The sequence below is a fragment of the Terrapene carolina genome, unplaced genomic scaffold (assembly GCF_002925995.2).
Source record: "Terrapene carolina triunguis isolate 2854851 unplaced genomic scaffold, T_m_triunguis-2.0 Scaffold66, whole genome shotgun sequence".
In the NCBI taxonomy this organism is placed as follows: Eukaryota; Metazoa; Chordata; order Testudines; family Emydidae; genus Terrapene; species Terrapene triunguis.
The window spans coordinates 8,677,708-8,699,428 of record NW_020664417.1 but is presented as its reverse complement, the minus strand read 5'-3'; the positions used below and the strand labels follow the sequence as shown (position 1 = coordinate 8,699,428).

Genomic DNA, 21,721 nt, shown 5'->3' with positions numbered 1-21,721 from the left:
ATGGCGCGGTATAAGGGGAGCTGCATGCTCCCCCCACCCTCAGTTCCTTCTTGCCAGACAACTCTGACAGAGGAGGAGGGTGGGATGTGGAATAAACATGAGCAACACATCTCGAAGAACACCAGTTATGGAAAAGGTAACTGTCTTTTCTTCTTCGAGTGATTGCTCATGTGTATTCCACATAGGTGATTCCAAGCTATATCTGTTGGAGGTGGGAAGGAGTTCACAAACTCTCGGGATGGAGAATGGCCCTGCCGAACCCGCCGTCCTCCCTGGTCTCAGAGACAATCGCTTAATGTGAGTTGAATATGTGAACTGAAGACCACGTGACAGCCCTACAAATGTCCTGAATGGGGACATGGGCCAAAAAGGCAGCCGACGAGGCCTGCGCCCTAGTCGAGTGCGCCTTCACAATTGGTGGCGGAGGGATTCCCGCCAGGTCATAACAGGTACAGATGCATGAGGTGACCCAGTTGGAGAGCCGCTGAGTGGAGATCGGCCGACCTTTCATGCGCTCGGCCAAGGCGATGAACATTTGCGAGGACTTTCTGAACGGTTTATTACGCTCCAGGTAAAAAGCCAGAGCCCATCTCACAACCAGTGTGTGGAGGCGGCGTTCCTTAATGGACGCATGGGGCTTGGTGCAGAGGACCGGCAGAAAAATGTCCTGACCCATGTGATAGGCAGAAACCACCTTCGGGAGGAAAGAAGGGTGTGGGCAGAGCTGGACCTTATATTTATGAAGCACCATGTACAGGGGCTTGGAGGTCGGGGCCCTGAGTTCCAAGACCCGCCTAGCCAATATGATCCCAACCAGGAAGGCCACCTTCCAGGAGCATGTGGCTAACAGCTCAAATGGGGGTCCCATGAGACGGGCCAACACCAGGTTTAGGTCCCACTGCGGGACTGGGGGCCTAACATACGGGAAGAGACAATCCAACCCCTTAAAGAACCGGCCCGTCATAGTATGGGAGAATACCGCGTGGCCCTGCACCAGTGGATGGAAGGCTGATATAGCCGCCAGGTGCACCTTGACTGACAAGGGCGCCAGACCCTGGCCTCTAAGATGAAGGAGGTAGTCGAGAATAAGTTGGATCGGGGCGGACACCGGGGAAACGCCCCGCTCGTCCGCCCATCTGGAAAACAGAGACCACTTTGCCAAGTAGGCTCAGCGCGTGGAGGGCTGCCTGCTTTCTAGGAGGACGCGCTGAACCCCTTCTGAGCACGTCCTTTCCTCCCTACCTAACCATTAAGCAGCCACGCCATGAGGTAGAGTGCCGCTAGGTTGGGGTGGAGGAGGCGGCCCTGGTCCTGGGAGAGCAGGTCCGGGTGGGATGGCAATGACCATGGCGGGGCGACCGCCAGGCCCGTGAGGGTCCCGTACCAATGCTGCCTGAGCCATGCCAGGGCAATCAGAAGGACCTGGGCCTTTTCCAGGACCTTGCCGATCAGCAGGAACGGGGGAAAGGCATCGAGAAACTGGCTTGACCAGGCCAGGAGGAAGGCATCGGAGATAGTGCCCCGTCCCAGCCCCGGAGCAGAACCAGGGACAGCAATGGTTCTGCCTAGTCGCGAACAGGTCCACCTGGGGAGTTCCCCACACTTGGAAAAGCCTGTGCACCACCTCTGGGTGGAGAGACCACTCGTGCTGAGAGGAGAAGTCCCTGCTCAAGCAATCCGCCCATGCTTTCTGGGCGTCCGGCAGATGGAAGGCCTGTAGGCAGATGTCGTGGGCTATACAAAAGTCCCACAGCCTGAGGGCTTCGTGGCAGAAGGCAGAGGATCAGGCCCCGTCTTGCCTGTTGATGTAGAACATCACGGCCGCGTTGTCCGTGAGGACTCTGACCATCCGGCCCTCCAGGTGCGAGCAGAAGGCCATGCACACCAGCCATACCGCCCTGAGCTCCTTGACGTTTATGTGGAGAGTCAGATCCTGAGCCAACCACAGATCTTGCTTCTGAACGTTCCCCACATGGGCCCCCCCCCCATCCCAGGTCCGACACGTCGGACACCAGTTCCAGCGACAGGGCCCTGCCCCTGAATGGGACCCCTTGGAGCAGGTTTCTTGGGGAGGATCACCACCGTAGGGAGGTGATCACTGGCTTGGGCACTGTGAGGACTTAGTCCATCCTGTCCCTGGCCTGGGAGAACTCCGAGGCCAACCAGAGCTGGAGGAGCCTCATCCTGAGTCTGGCATGACAGACCACATACATGCACACTGACATGCAACCCAAGAGCTGGAGGCACGCTGTCTGTCTGTCACCAGAAACCTTGTGACCGTGTCGATGAGCCCCTTCGGGGTCTCGAACCTGTCCGGTGGGAGGGAGGCTCTTCCTAGCCTTCTTGGCGTGTCCCGTGGACAGAGAGCGGTGCTGACTAGTCGATGGCACCGAAGGGTTGCCGCACACTGACACCGCAATGCCCGTTACCGACTTGGAGCAGTGCGCCAAAGCCGGGGTCAGCGCCGACTCCATCAGAATAGCCCAGAGCCTAATGTCCCTTTCTCTCTTGGTCCGAGGCTTAAAACAACTTGCAAATCTTGCAGCGATCGCTGAGATGGGTTCCCCCAAACAGCATAAACAGTTCGCATGCAGATCACTCACTGGCATAGATCGCCTAGAAGTGTCGCACAACTTAAAACCAGGGCACGGGGCATGCCCCGGCCCGGGTGCTCTAGATAAACTAAACGTACCATACACTGAATGAACAACAATTTTGGGGATGAGCTACAGCAAAGCTGGAGCAGAGCAGTTCCGAAGCACCTTCACTGGTGGCAAGGAGGAACTGAGGGTGGGGGGAGCGTGCAGCGCCCCTTATACCACGTCATGGAGGCACCACTCCAGGGATCCTATGGGCTCCCCTACGGGTGCTGCTAGGGAAAAAACTTCGGCACCGGTGCACGTGGCGAGCACGCACATCTATTGTGGAATACACATGAGCAATCACTCGAAGAACTATTATGACTTATAAAGAAAGTTAAGAAATTCAAAATTTCACCTCAAACTACCTTTCTTAAACTATATTCACTGCTAGAAGCTATATCTACATCTTGCAAATCTCTTGCCTTGATTACTGTAACTTTCTGTCCCGACTACCAAATCCAGTTTATCCAAAATGTTTCAGTTAAATCAGGGGTAGGCAACCTATGGCACACGTGCCAAAGGCGGAACGTGAGCTGATTTTCAGTGGCACTCACGCTGCCCGGGTCCTGGCCACCGGTCCAGGGGGCTCTGCATTTTAATTTAGTTTTAAATGAAACTTCTTAAACATTTTTAAAACCTTATCTACTTTACATATAACAATAGTTTACTTATATATTATAGACTTATAGAAAGAGACCTTCTAAAAACTTTAAAATGTATTACTGGCAAGCGAAACCTTAAATTAGAGTGAATAAATGAAGACTCGGCACACCACTTCTGAAAGGTTGCCGACCCCTGAGTTAAATCAACCCAGGAGATATCCAAGATCAGAAAAGGCTTTTATAGGAAAGGGCAGACTGGTGATTTTAGAAAAGCAACAGTAAAAGGATTTAGCAAGAGACTAAGTTAGGGGAGAAAAAGAAGAATAAAAAATGTACTACAAAAATAAGCTGAACATATTTTAAGAAAACAGAAAAATGTCAGTGATTTTCTATCAAGCCTTCTATAAAACACTTCTTAAATAAATGTTTAAAAAGATAACATTACTTAAAAGCTTGTTGAAATTCCAGTATTTCTATGGCTTGAGCTCATTACAAGCAAACTGTAATGTTGCTAACAGTCATGAAGATATATAGGATGGGGAAAATATATTGCGCACACAAAAAAAACTATGGAGAACATGGTGACTAATGCTGGATTTATGTACATTTTAACAAAAAGTTTTGCTTTCTTTTTGTTTGCATTTTAAGCAAAAGTCTAATAATTTTAGAATCAGATAGATAATCTGTACTTTTTTCCCCTAGGAGCCAATGTTTTCCTGATTCCATTTCCCCTTCTATGTGTAACATAAGAACTAGTGAGTGTGTGTGTTCCTCTTTCTGCTGCCAGATGGAATTAGACTTACCTGTAAGAGGCAAGTTAGGTGCCTAACTTACTTAGGTCCTTCTGAAATACCACTAGGACCCTATCTACATCTTTAGGCTCCTAAAAATCTTTGAAAATCTGGCCCTACATCCTTTATAAAATGCAGCCACTAGACTGCAATGTGGTCACACATCTGAACAATGGTAAAACTGCCGAAAGTGCTTCAGTGACTTTGGTGCCCAAGTTCTATTTTCAAACCTGACTTAGGCACTTCCTAAGTCTCAATGACTTTTGATGGGCTTCTGGTTCTCTTCAGCACCTAACTAATTTTGAAACTGGAACTTGGGCTCCGAAGTCACCTAAGCTCTTTTGACAAAATTTTCCACAAATCTAATTCTATCCAGAGGCAGCTATGGTATACACATACCATTGTCTTACACAAAGAGGGAGGAAATTAATCAGAAAAGCTGTGTCTTGGGGCAGATGGGTATAGATTCTATCTAAAATTCTTAGATATCTCAAACTAGACAAGTACAAGTTGAAACACAGGCCTGTATATATTGAGATATTCAAAATCAGTGTCAAAACACGTACTACTTTGATTTTCAATATTATAATTCCTGATGTTTCTGTAAATTACAGTAGCAATTTAATGGAAATAAAACATTCATAAAACAAATTGTGAAGTTTTGATAACACTGTATTCATTTATGGAAACAGTGAATTATTCTAAAAACTACATAAGAACAGCCACAATGGGTCAAACCAATAGTCATTCTAACCAGTATCCTGTCTTCCGACCGTGGTCAATGCAAGGTGCCTCAGAGTACTCCTGGGGGAATTCCATGCTACTCCACAGGCACAGAATTCATGTTGTCCGCAGATTTCTTTGCTTCCCTGCAGAAAAATGACTTCTGAGGGGAAAGTCACAAGAGCAGTCATTCGCCCCACCCTGGCACCCCAGAGCAGCTCGCAGAGACAAATCAGTGGGGGAGGAGTGGAGGGAAGAGGGGCATGGGTGTGCATGTGTGGAGAGATGTCAATCACTGCTGGGGGGGTCAGGGCAGGACAGAGGGGCGTGCGAACAAGAGAGACTCTGTCCCTCTTGCTTGCTATTGTGGCGCACCCAGTGTGGAGGGGCAGATCTAAGGGTTATTTGGAGGTAGGCCTAAGGCAGGCTTGTCCCCTCAGGCAGAGCTAAATATAGCAGTCTGACTGCTTAGTTGTTTCCATTGTGTTAGTGAATAGTTCCCATTCTTAGTGAATTTCCCCAGGAGCATAAAACAGATGTAAAAGTTTTAAGGCTCCTTTACATTGCCTGAGTGGTGTAATGGAGCCTTATTGTAAAGGACAGTATGGGCTTATGGTGGTTTAGTGATTAGAACTGGTCTAAATTTTTGGACTGAAAAATTTTCCTATCAAAATGTGCTTCATGAACTGTTTACTACGGACCTTGCTGGAGATGGTCAGTAGCCAATATAAATTGTGAGTTTGATTCCCCAGCCCTTACTTGCTCTTCAGTTGCCGATGATGTAATACTGAGCATATGGCTGAATATATTAGTTGACTAATAACTAGAAATAAAGGGTCACACTTAGCTACATTATTATTAGATAAAGGCAGTTTGGGGATTTCCCTCCAATGCTCCCCATCCCCGTTCTTCATCCAGCTCAGCAGTCCACCTGCATCCCTGCCTGTGTCATATCTCCCTGTGTACTATCACAGAATAGCAGAGATCATCCTGAGGCACTTTTGCTGATAGCTTAACTTTATAGACCTTTAGAGTGGTACAAGACATCTTTTTGGTCAAGCACATGCTTGATTTAAAATCTTCAGTACGTTATTTATGGTTAGTTAAGGAATACAAGGTCGGGGCAGTTACTCAAAAATATGCCAGCTAGTGGGTCTCCAGTGGGTCATCTTCAGCTGGGGATGGCAAGAGCGTAGCATGCTGAGCATACTCCTTCCCCCACCCTTCCTTGTTTCCTATGTAGGGATTGGCATAGGACAGTAGCCAGGACTCTTCTATACCAAGGGAATCCTCAGCTAGGAAGATCTATGTGCTTTCTGGCTTTTTTCCTGTGCGAGAGAGGTTAGATTAGCGGTCAGGATCTATTTTACTTATTGTGACTTTTTTCTACATTGTAGTTTAAATAAATTACCAAAATTGCAACAGGTATGATTATATTGTGTTATTTTGACAAAGAAAATATGCAGAATTTTAAAGTATTGTGCGCAGAATTCCCCCAGGAGTACTCAGAGTGAATGAACAGAACAGGCAAATCATTGAGTGATCCCTCTCATTATCCACTCCCAGCTTCTGGCAATCAGAAGCAAGGGACACCTGGAGCATGGGGTTGCATCCCTGACCATCTTGGCTAATAGTTATTGATGGACCTAACCTCCAACTAATAAAATTAAACTGCTTTTAAATCGTTATTGCGAGCCTCAATATTTCCTACGCAAGATAGGAGACAGCCTGGTAAGTTTAACTCTTTGATGTACTGTATAGCAATATGATAAAGCCAAATACAGTGATATGACAAATCCAAATTGTAAGTGATGTCTGTATCAAGTAGAAAAATATCTTTGGATTGTAAAATATTTATTTTTTCCTTAAAATCTATATCCTAGTGACCATAATGCCTCACTTCAACAACAGCTTTTGCTTTGTATATTGTAATGGCATGTTGCACCATAGAACACTTTCTGTTGGTCTGCAGTAGTAGTGAAATAACTGAAATTCTTGCTTATGTGTACTGATGCTGATGCACATTCATTTATTTTCCTGTATCAACATATAGTATGCTCTAATGCAGTACAGGCTAACAAAAATATCTTTTAGATAGAGCTTTGGTTAAAAACAAACCAACCAACCAACAACCCCAGACTATAGTCAGAACCAAAATTAAAGCACATGAAGTTTCTTTAATGCAGGATTTCTTAAACACCCCCTCCAGCTTTCTGTGGGTGCCCTACAGAGATCTGTCCTTGGTTCCTTACTCTTCTCCCGCTACATCTTATTGCTGGGTTCTCTCATCCAGAAACGAATTCAACTACCTCACAGATGATTCAGAGATCTATCTGTACTCCAGACCGGTTTCCTGCTGTCCAAACTAAATCTCAGCCTCTCTCTCTGACATCTTTTTGAGAATGTCTAGCTGTGAGCTCAAGCTCAACATGGCTAAAACAGAGTTCTTACTCTTCCTCCCCCTAAGCTGTCCCCCTGCCTGACCTCCTTTCTGGATCACTGACACCACCACCATTCTACTCTGACTGAGGTGTATAACCTGGGTACCATCTTTGAGTTGGGACTCTCTCTAGAGCCTCACATTCAGGCTATGTCTAAGTCTTGCTGATTCTTTTTTATTTTTCAGATATGGCCCTTCCTATCCACCACACAGTTAAATCTCTCGTCCAGGCTCTCATCATTTTATGTCTCAATTACACAACATCCCTTTCTCTGGCTTTTACAAATGCCATCTTGCCCTGCTGGTAATGTTCTTTACAACAGCATTCTGAATGGTTTTGACCATGTCATCTTTCTCTTGCAGGATGGATTGATTTAAATCAAGGAGATATAAATTGCTGATTTAAATAATGATTTAAATCACCAAGTGGAAAGCTTCAATTTACATCAGATTTTAAACAACTTTTCCGTTGGTTTTTCAATTGTTTTCTAAAGAAAGGTGCAGTCTCACTGGTTACACAACCATTAAAACATGTTGATTTACAACTAAATAGAGCCTTTATACTAGATTTGGTACATCTTTTTGCTACCTCAAGTGGTATAGCATAACCATATACATTTATTTAAGCATATTTTCAGATTCTAATTGTACACATTTTTAGTATATTAGAAAATGGTGAATGATATATTGCTTATTTACTAGATAACTTTTTGCTCAAGATTTGTGTCAAACTGCATTAAGATGGTAACTGGAATTTAATTAAATACAAAACAGAACAAATTTTTTTATTAAACAAAATAAAGCCCTTAATATAGTATGTGACCTCCTGTGCCACATTTATAAAGCCTGACTTTCTAAAAAGTATTAAGAGATTATAAGTAGTTTAGGCCTTAACATAGTTTGTATCAAATTCAGATTTCATTTTAAACAGGTTTACTTTTAAAAAGGAAAGCTTATTACAATTTAAGTAACAAAATAAAAAAAAAAACACCAATTTTTATCCATCCTGCTCTCTTTGCATCCCTTCACTGGCTCCCTCTTCTCTATCATATCACAGTAGTTATTTGTCTTTAATTTCAAGGCCCTTCATGATCTATCCCCACCCTCTCTGTCCTTCAGTATAAAAGAAGTCAACTTCCATCTCCAATCAGCCCATGTTGTCAGCCTCCATTCTGCACTTGTTAAATTTTCAAACAAGCATCTTTGGGCTCTCTCATGTGCCCCTCACGCCTGGGAGAAACTTCCTTTAAACACTGACAAAATTAACTCCTCATCCTTCAAAACTCTCCTGAAAACTCTACTGTGCTATGATGACTACAAAAAATTTTACAACGGTTGGGCTACTGACGTGCTGAGACCATTGCTTATCATGCTGACCAGTACTGTCTCATTGTTTCCTTGTACTTCCCTGTCTGTACCCATCTGCTATCACTTGTTTTATATTTAGGTTATGAGCACTTAGGGGCAGGGACTGTCTTTTTGTTCTGTGTTGGTACACACCTGGTACAACGAGGTCCTGGTCCATGACTGGAGTTCTTAGTCGTGAGAATAATACAAGTAACAAAAATAATAAAGAAAGTACAATTATATTACCTTGTTGTGACATTGGAGGCCATGGAAGAACTTCCTGGTTTGGCTCAGGTGTAAGACTGTCAAACTCTTCTTTACTGATGAGATTTAGTTTCTTGAAGTTTTCAACCTCTTGCTGAATTTGAAGAGAGAATTTCACAATTACAAAAGTGACAATTGTGTATCAATCTAAAAACAGACAAGTTCACAGAATTGAGTTGCACCAGCATGCAACATGTCAAGCAGAATTCATTCACAATTGATCCTGCACAACCACAGTCCTTTCTGTTGACTTTGTGAGGTTGCACACAGCAAGCTTGTGAAAGAAAATGGAAGATGAAGCCGCCCCTGGACATGTGCAATGAGCTTGGCTTATAGAAGCAAAGTGTGCGCCCCTTAGTATTGTTTGCAATGACCAAATTCATGAAACTAGAAAAAGTTACCCTACTTTATAAAAGAGGAACAGAACCCTCATTTTCCCAGTTTCTGTCCTGTGCCAAACCATCTTTCCTCTATAGTAAGGTGTGCACAGGAAGATTCTGGCAGTTTGGGCAGGGGACGAAGGAGTGGGCATTTCCTATTTACTCTCTCTCCCCCCATTTCAACATTAAACACAAAGAATTTCAGGAGTAACTAGTAACTTTGGATGCCCAACTTGAAATTCCTTAAAGATGCCTGTTTTTTCAGAGGGTGGATGCTAAATACTTTCTGAAAAATGAGGCCTCTTTGAAGTATCTCAAGTTGGGAACCCAAAAATCAGTGCACCCAAAAAATAATCACTAAGCACTTTTGAAAATCTTGACCAACAATTAAAAGAATGAGGTGGGAGAAAACATTTACCCCTCTATTCTTTCTACTGTCCTCTTGCAGTTTACTGTACAGTCTACAGACACCTTGCATTTTCGATCTTTATCTATTCCTTATTTTCTCCTATATTCTTTCTTCTTCTTTTCCCATCCTTGTATCTATTTCCCCTTTTCTTTAGTAACTCCCATTCTTTTGTCCTCTTTCCTTGTCCCATACTGAAATAGGGTCCTGCCACCATGATTTGCCTCAATCCAGTGCTCAACAAAGGTGGAAAAAATGGAAGTACAAACACTATCCTAAATACGATGGTAATCCAGCTCAGCTGCCTGTAAACTTGCCACTCACAGCGCTGCCCAAAGTCAGAAGTGGATCTGACAAGGAGCAGGGAGGACTAACTCACAAAGAGGGGTTCCTTGGAATGACTGATTAGTGAGCAACATGTGACAGGGCAGGAGTGGAGAAATCTGAGTTCCTGAGGTTCCAGCAGCTCAGCTAGCTTGCTGCCACATTCACTGGCCAGCTACTTGGTGTAAAACCACCAGTGTGTTTAAAAATCCATTGGTTATAGACAGAGGTGTTTGTCCTTTAGGGACACAGGCAGGGGTGAAAGTAACTTAAAGGACTTACCGGTATGCCGGAGTCCTGAGTGGAGGTGGCCTCAACCGGAAGAGGTGTGACCTCAATGCAAAGAGGCGGGGCCCTTCAAGTTTTAAAGGCCCTGGGGCTCCAGCTGTGGCTGGGAGCCCCAGGACCTTTAAATCACCCTGGAGCTACCAGCTGCAGAGGCAGCTGGGGGCGAATTAAAGGACCCAGGGCTCCGGCCGACACGGAGCTCTGGGCCCTTTAAATCACCACGGGAGCCCTGCCACCGCTACCCCGGGGCGGCAGGGCTCGGGCAGCGGTAGCCATAGCAGGGCTCTGGTGGTGACTGAAAGGGCCCGGGGCTCCGGCCGCTGCGGGAAGCCCCGGGCCCTTTAAATTCCCGCCTGAGCCCAGCTGCCAGAGCTCCGGCGGTGATTTAAAGGGCCCGGGGCTCCCCGTAGCAGCTGGAACGCTGGGCCCTTTAAATCCCCGCTGGAGAAGCCGGTCCAGTCTGGCACGACATACCGGCTCTTGCCAGTACGCCGTGCCGTACCGGCTTACTTTCACCTCTGGACACAGGCCACCTTAGTAGTATTCCATATTATAGTATATGGACTAAACTTCTGCAGGTTCACTCCTGTTTTATGGATCCACAGATGGGCAAGGAAATAGAAATATAGATTAAAATGAGGTTGTGGGTATTAAATCTGGCATTTTACTTGCACTTTCATGCCACCTAACTTTATAGATGATAAAAAAAATTGAAGATAAAATTTACAATGCAATGACTTCAGTTTCATTCCCTCATACTCTACCCTATCCCCAAAACAGGGAAATCAATTTGTCTTTCCTATGAACACATTTAAAAATTTTATTAAATACAAGCTGTTTGAGCACATGTAAAGTCTGAATTATCTATTGTATACTCTTAGCATTCAAACACTACCCCACCAGCCTAAAATACCCTATTGTTTAAAACAAACTATTCCTTCACTGGCTTAGATCTAAGTTTGAGGGTGAAGAGATACATTTATCTTGAATTTAGCAACCTCTGCTACACCTAGGGTCTATAATAGAAAGCATGACAGATGATATGCAGCCATTTGCAAGTAATTAAATTGCAATCGTAAGTTAAAATTAAACAAAATAATTACAACATATACTATAGGTATACATATGATAATTATTTTCTATTTTCTTCCACCCAATTAGATTTTTGATAGTATAAGTAGCAGCAATAATAGTCAATTTTAGGCTTGTTTGGTCAAACATCTGTTTAAGTTGTATGACAGAAAAAATTACCTTTATGGCTGTAGAATCATTTTCACCCTGCTCCATCCATAAATCCTGTTCATAATAGTATAAACCATCATTAATAGCTTTAGCAAGTTCTGATGTAATTTTTGCACGAGACACATGGTTGCCAGTGCGATCTCCACCAGGATGTTTTCTCATATAAGGTGGTGTCTGTGTTACAATCAAAATTTTGTTTACATCGTGGTCATCAATTTCATAATCTGAATCATTGTCTGACCAATCAGTAAATGTATTTTTGCGACCTTCTATTTGTTCCATCTCCTCATCAAACAAAAAATCAAGCTCTTCTTGTTCTTGTTCCTGTGAAGGTGGGGCCTGCTGTTGCTGACTTGGTGTGTGCTCTAGTGTATGCACAGATTCCTGAATGAAGAAAGGTAACATATGACATTTTCTTTGGGAAACAAATTACTTGGTTATTCTGTTACTTCTTTTAATGGATATTGACAGGATTATCTCAATGGATGAAAACAACAAACCTTAAGAGGAACATTTTGAAAGGCATTTTCAAAGGCACAAATGGCTGTTAGCTGTCTAATTGCTGTTGACTTGCAAGGGTTTCTTAAGCTTAGTACAAAGACAAAAATTACAGTGCTAAGGTCCATAGAGAATTCTGACACCAGCTTTTCACTAAATTCTCTCTCACACTGTAAAACATATAATTTCTCAACAGAACCTAAACACCTCCAGCTGTGCCACTGCATATGGGCCCTATTTTAAGGCCCAGTTCACTTTCCAAAATTAAGAGTGGTCTTTCCTTCTACTTTTAAATACTCTTAAGATTCCAAATTAGGATAAATTATTACATATATATTATGTATATTGTAATATCAAGTTAGGTGATCCATTATAATATGAACAGTTCTTTGTTCAATATAATGGACAGTTTTATGATCTGGAGCAAATTTAGTTCATTCTGCTCATACAGACTGCAAGTATCCTGAAGAGTGTTAATTAGGCTTATGTGAAGGTATCAGCACTCCCTCTCACTACATAGCAGTGGTATACTGTAGTATTGAAAATATGCAAACAACGAATTTTTTAGGGGGGAGGTGTTTTAACATTTTATCAAGGTAGCTAACAGTACCTTTAGTTTGACTGGGGATGGACGATGCCTCTTTTTCACTTCTATCCAAGGCTCAGAGTCCAGATCTGGCAAGCTTGTAGACAATCCTTTAGACATTGTTTGAAGGTTACTTGTTTCAGTGCTTTTCTTTGGGCTTCCCATTCTTGGAGAACTTGGTGCAGACTCTAAAATTGTAAATTAGTTGTGTATTCAGGTTTTTCTTTTTTTTGTTGCATTAGAGATTTTACTTTCATTGTAGCTATAATTCCTATTTCTAATTAAGGTTTAAATATGACACTGATCAGAACAAATTAAAAAAAGACTCAATTACTTGCTATTCTATATTTTAAAGAACAGTTTACATTGGTGACTCCAGCATAAATTAAAAGTGCCTCTGACGGCCTGAGAGATGGAAGTTATCCATAAAACAAACAGCATGATTAGTGACAAATTCAGTGCTCTGTATTTGGCAGTGGTTCGAGCACTGCTAGAATATTGTGTGCAGTTCTTGTGACAACAATTCAAGAAGAATATTGATAGAGTTCAGAGAAGAGCCACAGAATGAACAAAGGATTAGAAAACAAAGTCTTATAGTGACAAACTCAATGAGCTCAATCTATTTATCTTGAGAGAGAAGGTTAATGGATGACTTGATTACAGTCTGTAAGTACCTACATTGGGGTGTGTGGGGGGGAATATTTAATAATGGGCTCCTTCAATCTAGCAGAGAAAAGTATAACACAATCCAATGGCTGGAAGTCCAAGGTAGACAAATTCAGACTGGAAATGAGTAAAATTTTTAACCGTGACAGTAATTAACCATTGAAACAATACACTCAGGGTTGTGGTGGATTCTCCATCCCTGACAATTTTCACATCAACATTAGATGTTTTCCTAAAAGATATGCCCTAGGAATTATTTTGGGGACGTTCCATATCCTGTGCTATACAGGAGCTCAGACTAGATGATCACAATGGTCCAATTTTGGCCTTAGAATCTATGAATTATTCTGAAATCAGTTTGAGGTGATCATCAGTCATACACTAGAGATGAGTCCTATGGATAGGGATATATTACAGCTGGCTCCTTTGGGGAAATATATGTTTTAATAGAGTTAATGTTATAAAATATGACAAGCAAAGAAATTCAGTTTTAAATCTGAAACTGTCTTGACTCTCTACATCTTTCCATTTGCCAAAGAGAAGGTAATCTTACAAAACATGCACATCTCTTGGAAAAACATTCAACCTTAACCACAAGTTTACTGTCTTCTGGCACACTGTGCCTTTCTAACTGCCAGCCTTGCAATTCCCATTCCAACTAGCAGAGTTGAATTTTATACTTGCTATTCCTATTATGAAATCAAATATTAATGAAAAATAAAATGCAGACTTGTTGGACTAGACAGCACTTTCCGTCCTAAAATTTTGTGTTTCTATGAAAGAAATTCTTTACCAGTATATGAACCAAAAGCTTTGCCTGGTATAAATTCTGGGCAGTTGATGAGCTGAGAGAAGTCAGTTTGTGGCTGATTCCGTGAAGGTGGACCAGGAATTGGCCATTTTTCTGGGTCTACCCTTTTTCTCATCTTCTGATCCACTATTTCCACTTCTGTACTATCCTTTAGGGCCTGTGAGATAAACATGTTTCACCATTAAAAAATATACACAATCGCCAACACTGCTGATAACCATATCTTTCACTCTCTCAGTGAAATTAAACACACTCCCATGATTATCTGGGAGGGAATTTAAACTATGTCGTCCTCTACAGATCTTTACATTACTGTCCGATATGAGTAGGAACATTTTCAATGCAAATGAGTGTTAGGCTCTCAAACACCTGCATGCCAGAAATTAGTGACTATTTTAAAGAAAACTTACCTTTAAATTAGGACAACCTGGACGAGTCAGTATAAAACTCAGCACCACTTATTTTCAGTACCATAATTTTAATTATTGTGGCATACAGTTTCAAATATTAGCTGCTAGTTATATTTTTGAGGCCCAGACGCAGAGCACCAATTAACCAAAATTGATGATTCTTTATAATTCCTTATTTAAGGGACAGCGTTCACTCGGAATATGAAGCAAACTGTTTTTCTGGACAATTAAACAATGAAATGAAGTTGAGGAGTTCAGCAACTGCCAAAGTAGTTTATTGCAATTATTTTCCAGTGTTAATGTGATATGACAAAGTTGCAAGAAACAATACCAAAAAAATATTGCTTGACTTACAAGGATTTAGAAGTTGTGTAACTTTTTTCTTCATTTTTGGCGTTTGATGAAAAACAGGGAGCGGAGTCAAAAAGTGAATAATTTTAGGTAGTCTGTATAATGGAACTAACATGAAGTTGGTTAGTGTAAGGCTGAATGGGTAACTGGTATTAATCTCCTCTAAACTCCAAGGGAAATGGAAGGATAGAAACCAACTGCTGAGTGTGCCCTACAGTGTTGGTTTCTCCTTCCCTTTTTGCTAATAGGTTTACAATTTGGGTAGCTGTGCAGCTTGCTGGTGGAGTTCTCCTTTGACATGAGGGAGGATGCAGTGATTGCTGCTAGCTGGGAAACTCCATTCTGAGTCACGTGGAGAGAGCTGACAGGCCACAGCTTTGTTGACCTTTGAAACCTATAGCTTGCCTATGAGTCAAACTCCCACAGTGCTTTGGGAATCATGCTAAGAGGAGGGGAAATAGTTTGCTGAGAACTACTAGAAAAGATCTGACAATTTACAAGGATTGTTAAGATATATTATTTTTAGTGATGCATTAACAACAAGAAACATATGCTTAGGTTAGAATTTAATATGTTTGTTTATCTCTTTTCTGTAAACATTTAAATATACTGGAAATTTATGGGTAAAAATAAGATGTTATTTCCTGTTTTCCCATACAGAGAACAAAATTGTAAACAGGCGGGCTACAAGAATGTCAATTCATAAGCCAATTCAGAACAAAAACAGTGCAAGCTAATAGTCATCGGCTGCAAAAACAGGTTCTCACAAATTGTGGTAATGTATCTGTTATTCACTGTCCAGTCTAATAGACTAATAAAATTCAACCAAGCTGACTGATCTGACATCTCTTTAAATTACTAAGTAAATTCAAACCCTTGTGGGGAAACACTGGTGGCCCATACAGGGACCTCAGTAGCCAGTATTGACTGAACCTGACAAAGCAGGATCATAACCTACTTGCCAGGAATAAGATCAAGCAGTAGGGAAGTTGGAAACGCTGACTGAGAGGCATCTAGAAAACGCAGCACATCCTGCTGCCAGGCACCTTGTGGGGGATGTAAAGGTAAAATAAGAAATAACGGATAAAGTGAAATGCTAACCTGTGAAACACCGTAAAAAGTAAAATTCTGACTGCTAATAGTAATAAAGGAGCTCTGAAATTCAATTAGGTACTAAAACCTTTAGTTTTGAATTACTTGGCAAATTCATTCAATATTATTTTAACAAGGTTAACTCATCTAACCTTTATAAAGATTTGTTTTTCAAGGGTGAAATTACCCAAGAAGTTTGTTATCTACATCCTGGCATGTCCAAAGTAAAAAATTCCTAACTTTTCTTTTTGCAGGTTTTTGTTTTTCTCGTGTTGGTGTGGCTCTTTAACACAGCAACAGAGAAGAGAAAGTTTAAGAATGGGAATTAAAAAAAAAAAACAACACAAGAAAGGGCCAGAGCATGACCATAAGATCAGTGTATTAGTTAAAATTGTAATCTAAACATGTTTTTAGTAATGCCATCATGTCTGAGCCATGTTAAAAGAAAACAGCTAAAAATATGAAATTACAAGATTTGCATTCCTTTATCCTGACGCCAATATTTAAATTACCATAACAAAATTTCTCAATTATTGCACTGTTCTATTTTTGCATATTCTTAAGAAAAAAATCTAATTTAAAATACGTGATTCTACAATCTCAAAAATTGGCAGGATGACTCAGATAGGTGAAGTACCTGAAACTTTAAATTCTTATTTTACACTTACTAGAATCCCTTACATTTCATTTTATGACTTCAATTTTAATTGAATAACTTTGTTACATACAAAAGATTTCAAGTTTGTTTCTAAAGAAAGATAATTAGAAACAGACATAAGTTGGCAGTAAGTTTCCAATCAGTTCCTATTTAGCTGCACACACATTTTCAATGCATCTCTTGTGAAGAAAGTACATTACAACTTAAATGTTTTAACAGTATGCACACGTCAAACCCTCATACTTAATCAAAACCAATTGTTTTGAAATCTACGGAGACAGTACTCCTCTCAGTGAGCACGGTTTCCACGCAAAATTTCAACTTAAAAGTTTACTCAGTTCCCCCCACCCCTGCAAAAAAAAGTTGTTACAGAACAATATACAATCAAACATGGCTCAAAATTAGCTCAATTCTTCCCCTTCTGCCCCCCCAAAAGGAAACCAAGAAACCAAGCATGGAAAGTTTTAGCAGAAAATGAATTTTCAGAATATTATGAGAAATTTTAAACAGAGGATCAATGAAAACCATTTTGCAACCTTAATTATAGCAAATACTTTAGAGCAATTGCTCTAGTAAAATGAAGGTTACTAACCTGTAACTGCAGTTCTACAAGATGGACTCCACACATTCATGCTTTTGGGAAGCACTAGCAGTACAACTCATAGTAAAACCTTCTTGTAGCAGTGCCCACTGAAGAGCTCTCACATCTCCCCCAATCCTTCTCTTCATTGTTCCTGAATGTTCTGAGGGCAAAAGTATAAAAGGGGATATGGCCCTCTGGTCAGCTCAGTTCCCTTCACTGCTTTCTTAGGTCCAAGATTTTAATTAGGATTCTGAAGTAGAGAGGAAGGTGGGCAGAGAGTGTGAATGTGTAGAATCCATCTTGAAGAACTCCAGTTACAGGGGAGTAACCTTCATTTCTTCTTTCAGTGACCTCTACACATTCCCACTCTTGGCATAGTTTGATAAGCAGTACTGTCAATTGAAGAAAATGGTACACTGCATCCTATTTCAAACAGTGACTGAGTACTGACCTACCAAATGCACATCACGTATCAAGATCCTAAATCAAGCGGACAACATTTAGTAAATATGTGTACAGAGCACTATGTTGCAACTCTGCAGATTTCAATAATGGGAATATGTTTAAGCCATACTATAGAAACTGACTTAGCCCTAGGGGAGTGTGCCCCCACTCTTGCAGGAAGAGGAGCAGAAGCTAGTTTGTAACTCTCCTTCATATGTAGTCTAACCCATTTGGAGAAGCATTGTGATGGGATTGCCTATTACGATTATCTATATGAAATAAAGTGATCTGAGGACTTTCTAAAGTCTAGTTCTTTTTCAGATAGAAGGCTACTGCCTATTTAGCATCTGATGTGTGCAGTTTTGATTCATCTGAAAGTGCAATAAGTCTGGGAAAGACTGTAGACTAATTGACTAGTTAAGATGGAAGACAGTTACCACCTTGGGCAGAAATTTTGAATGTAGATAAAGGAACACTGTTTCTATGGAAAACTGAACAGTGGCTCTTCCTTCAAGGCTTGTAGTTCGCTTATGGTTCTGGCAGATGTTACTGCTACAATGAATGCTGTTTTGATTGATAGATAAAACACTAAGCACTCAGTTTCAGATGATGGTCTCAAATTGAATAAGGACTAAGTTAAGGTCCCATGATGACGCAGAATCCTTGTCTGGCACTATACCCTTCCTAAACCTTTAAAAATCCTTCATAGACCTTTAACACTATACCTTTCGTAGACCTTCTCCACCTGGGGTAAGAGCATTTACGAGTAGATTGCTTTCTGGAGTTTAGCAGGATGTGTTGTACATCTGACAAACCGTCTCTCTCTAAATCAGTGAGAGTGTCCTACAGATCTTGCTGCTAGGTGTACCACAGGTCCATATGCAAAATCCAGCCATCCTGCTGAGGATAACAGATCTGCGGTTGCTGGTAGAGAACAGTATACTACACCTTGAAGAGGTGAAGGAGAGCTGGTAAGCACTTTTGTCTTGACCATGCCTGAGCAACCAGAATTACTCTGTTTTCATCTTCTGTTTTGTTCTTTGGATTAAAAGAAAAATGGGTAAAGGTATGGAAAAGACCTAATCTCCAGCTGAGTAGGAATGAATTTGAAATGGAGCAGAAGCTCAGGCATCTGGCATCGTGTCTCATTGTGACCAGATCTACTTCTGGATGATGCCAAAAAGTGAAGATTTTCTTTGCAACTGATGTATTTAGAGACCATTCATTAACTCCTCTTAGTCTTTGCTGAGACAATCCACCAGCTTGTTTTTCTCCATTAGCTGAAGAGCTATCAGGTAAATATGAGGTATGCACCAGCTTTGTAGCACTGTAACATCTTTATGTAGTTGTGAGGAATGAGCTCCTCCCTGTTTGTTCACATTGAACATCGCTGTCGAATTGTCAGAGTACTTTGTCTTGTGAGGCAGAAAGGCTCTGAGAGCTAGACTGATTACCTTCAACTCCAATACACTAATATGTAGCTGTTTTTCAAAGTGCTTCCAATGACTGTGGGTTATTAGGTCATTGAAATGCACTCCCATCCCAGAGTGGATGCATCCAACTGATAGTTGCTGATGGGAGTGGAGGCTCGAATGCCACTCCTTTCAGGATGTTGACTGTATCCATCATGTAAGAGACAAGAGCTCCTCTTCCGGGAGAAATAACTTAAGGACATGCTGTCTGAACTTGGCAGGTAATTTTTCACCAGCCTATGTTACAGAGCTCTCATTCTGAAATGAGCACATGGAGTTATATAGGTTGTTGAAGCCAGCTCGGCCTGAGGAAGAACATTACCGTCAGGTTGGGGTTCCCCTGAAGTCTGATAATGGCATACTGAGTTTTTAAGGATCTTTCCTTTGGAAGGAAGACTTTTCCTGTTTAGGAATCTAAAATTACCCTGAAGACAAGGATTTACTGTGTAGGACTTCTATTCCTACAACTATTTGCAGATCCAACTTGTCCTACTGATAGCACAGAGGCATTGGACCAGACATTCAGAATAGTAGCACTCGTTACAGAAAGAGTACAACATGCTTTTAGGGATTTACGCTGACCAGCCACCTTACGCTTCGGTCTAGGATCTAAGGATGTTATAGGACCCAATCCAGAGGAATAAGAGCAATTTGGAACAGTGACTGGACCTACTGACAGGGGCTGGCATTATGTACCACAACTCCTCCCAAAACCAGGAGTACTGGATTCAAGGGAACTCCTAACAAGATCAGCTCTGCTGAGACTGACACCTGGACCATTCTGCTACATTAGGAATGAGGATCCTTTGGTACCAAGGGCTTTATCACCCTTCTTCCTGGATCAGAGGATGGTATCTTGAACAGAAACTTAGGAAGCTTCCTCTTAGTTCCCAAAAGAATGGGGGCCAATGCAGGCCACTCCTTACTCATGGAACCAGATTCATCAGCACTAGAGGACTTGGTCTATAGGACCTCCTGCAGCAGGAGGGCTTGGAGCAGATTTTGACACTCCTTATGGGTTCTTGAAGTAGAAGTCCTGCATACTGTGCACTGGAAAGGAAAATGTCCCTACGATAGCACACGAGACACCTCGTACGAGTGGGGGAGAAAAGACAATAGTGAAGAGGCACATCTTAAATCCTGACTACCTTCCCGTCAGATCTGCCTCAGAATATGGTAACCACCCTGGGGTGCAGAACCTATAAGTATCCTGATAATTGTAAAACAAAACACATTTCAATAAAATAAAACAATTAAACTACTCCTAAAACTAGCTAATAGCACAGACTTGCTTGAAAAGGTGGATCTGGAAGGGTTCCAGTCTGTTTGCAAATGTAGCTGAAGAAACTGAGACAGCTGGAGTGCCACCTACTTTATAGCCTCATCCTCAGAATACGCACAGTGAGGGAGTGGGGGCAGGAAGGAGTGCAAGAATGCTCCAATGGGTCTGGCTATGAATCGTTCCACCATCAGAGCTGCACTGCTGGTGCATCCCAAAGTGGGAATGTGTAGTGGTCAAAGAATTAAAAAACTTTTCCATTCATGGTCTACTTATTGGATCCTTATCAGCATAACCCAATTCTTGTTAGCATGGATTGACAAACACCTAGTACCTGGAGGACTAACTGGTTGGAGGTACTAGACTGAAGGTGGGTGGGGAGGAGAGAACATACCAATAAGGTTTAGCACCAATGAGCAGTGCAGTTTCCAGGCTACCTCATGATACTGTGATTTCTACTAGGGTGCTTTCCCTGGCTTGGGACTCCATCTTTCGGATCATCTCTGATAGTAGGTATCTGATAAATCTGAAGCTCACCACATAACCCCACCAGCTGCTGCGAGAAGCATCATTCTGGTCTTCTCCCTCTACAAAACTTCCTGGATGCTGAAGGGGAGGCATGAAAAGGAAGGGCTCTTCAGTTCTCTAACCTTCTCCCAGACTCTTGGCTGCTGCAAGAAGGGGAGAGGAAAGTTTCTACTGCTCTCCACCTCCTCCAGTCTCTGTTTTTTGAAATTTTCCCCACTCTGTGAATCACTACTTGTCTACCTGTTGCTATGCAGCTTTACCAACAGCAACGTGAAACAGACATGACTGACAGTTTCACTACTGCCTACCGATTTCTGAAAAGCAATAGCAAAGCCCTTTTGTTAGTTTTACTTTGCCACTTCTTGGCAAAGCTATGAGCAGCAGCAGTGCCATCTGCTAGCAGACAGCACTGCATCAGTTTATACTGTTCACAGCTGGAAGGTTCTTCGTGTAGCCTTAATTGGCTGGCAACTTTTAAAAAAAAAACCCTATATTCTGAAGAAATTGCTTGTTTAGGCCAGCCACGCTCACCAAGAAATATTTACACCCTGCCACTTGTAAAAAGGTGAATGGAGTTTTCAAGATTTGATTGTAATACATTTTAAACTATACAACATTTGTACACATGCATTTAAATCACTTTACCTCTAAAATTAGGTTAACATTTGTAGTCAGAGCTTGCACACGATGGAAGCTGGCAATTAAAGAAATAGGCAAGAATCCTTGTTGGTCCATCTTTCTCCTCAGAAAAAAGTCTCTTTCCAAATTTTCTATGCTGAAATAATACTCACTGGAGAGAGAAACATGTAAATATGAGCCCAGTGTAGGGTATAGTCTCTTTAATTTTTAATCCAAGTTCATCCTTGTCAAAATCTTAATAAAATATACCAAGTT

At 41.8% G+C, this 21,721-nt stretch overlaps 1 protein-coding gene across 1 annotated transcript in view; it reads right to left on the bottom strand.

The window, feature by feature from the left end:
* Positions 1-21,721, bottom strand: part of LARP1B (La ribonucleoprotein domain family member 1B) — a 105,802-nt gene that overhangs the window by 13,802 nt on the left and 70,279 nt on the right. The window contains exons 8-12 of the mRNA XM_024211421.2: positions 21,473-21,617; positions 13,993-14,167; positions 12,558-12,721; positions 11,459-11,833; positions 8,792-8,903 (exon numbers count right to left, since the gene is read on the bottom strand). Coding sequence (XP_024067189.1) covers positions 8,792-8,903; positions 11,459-11,833; positions 12,558-12,721; positions 13,993-14,167; positions 21,473-21,617 — 971 coding nt within the window. The remainder of the gene's footprint in view (positions 1-8,791; positions 8,904-11,458; positions 11,834-12,557; positions 12,722-13,992; positions 14,168-21,472; positions 21,618-21,721) is intronic.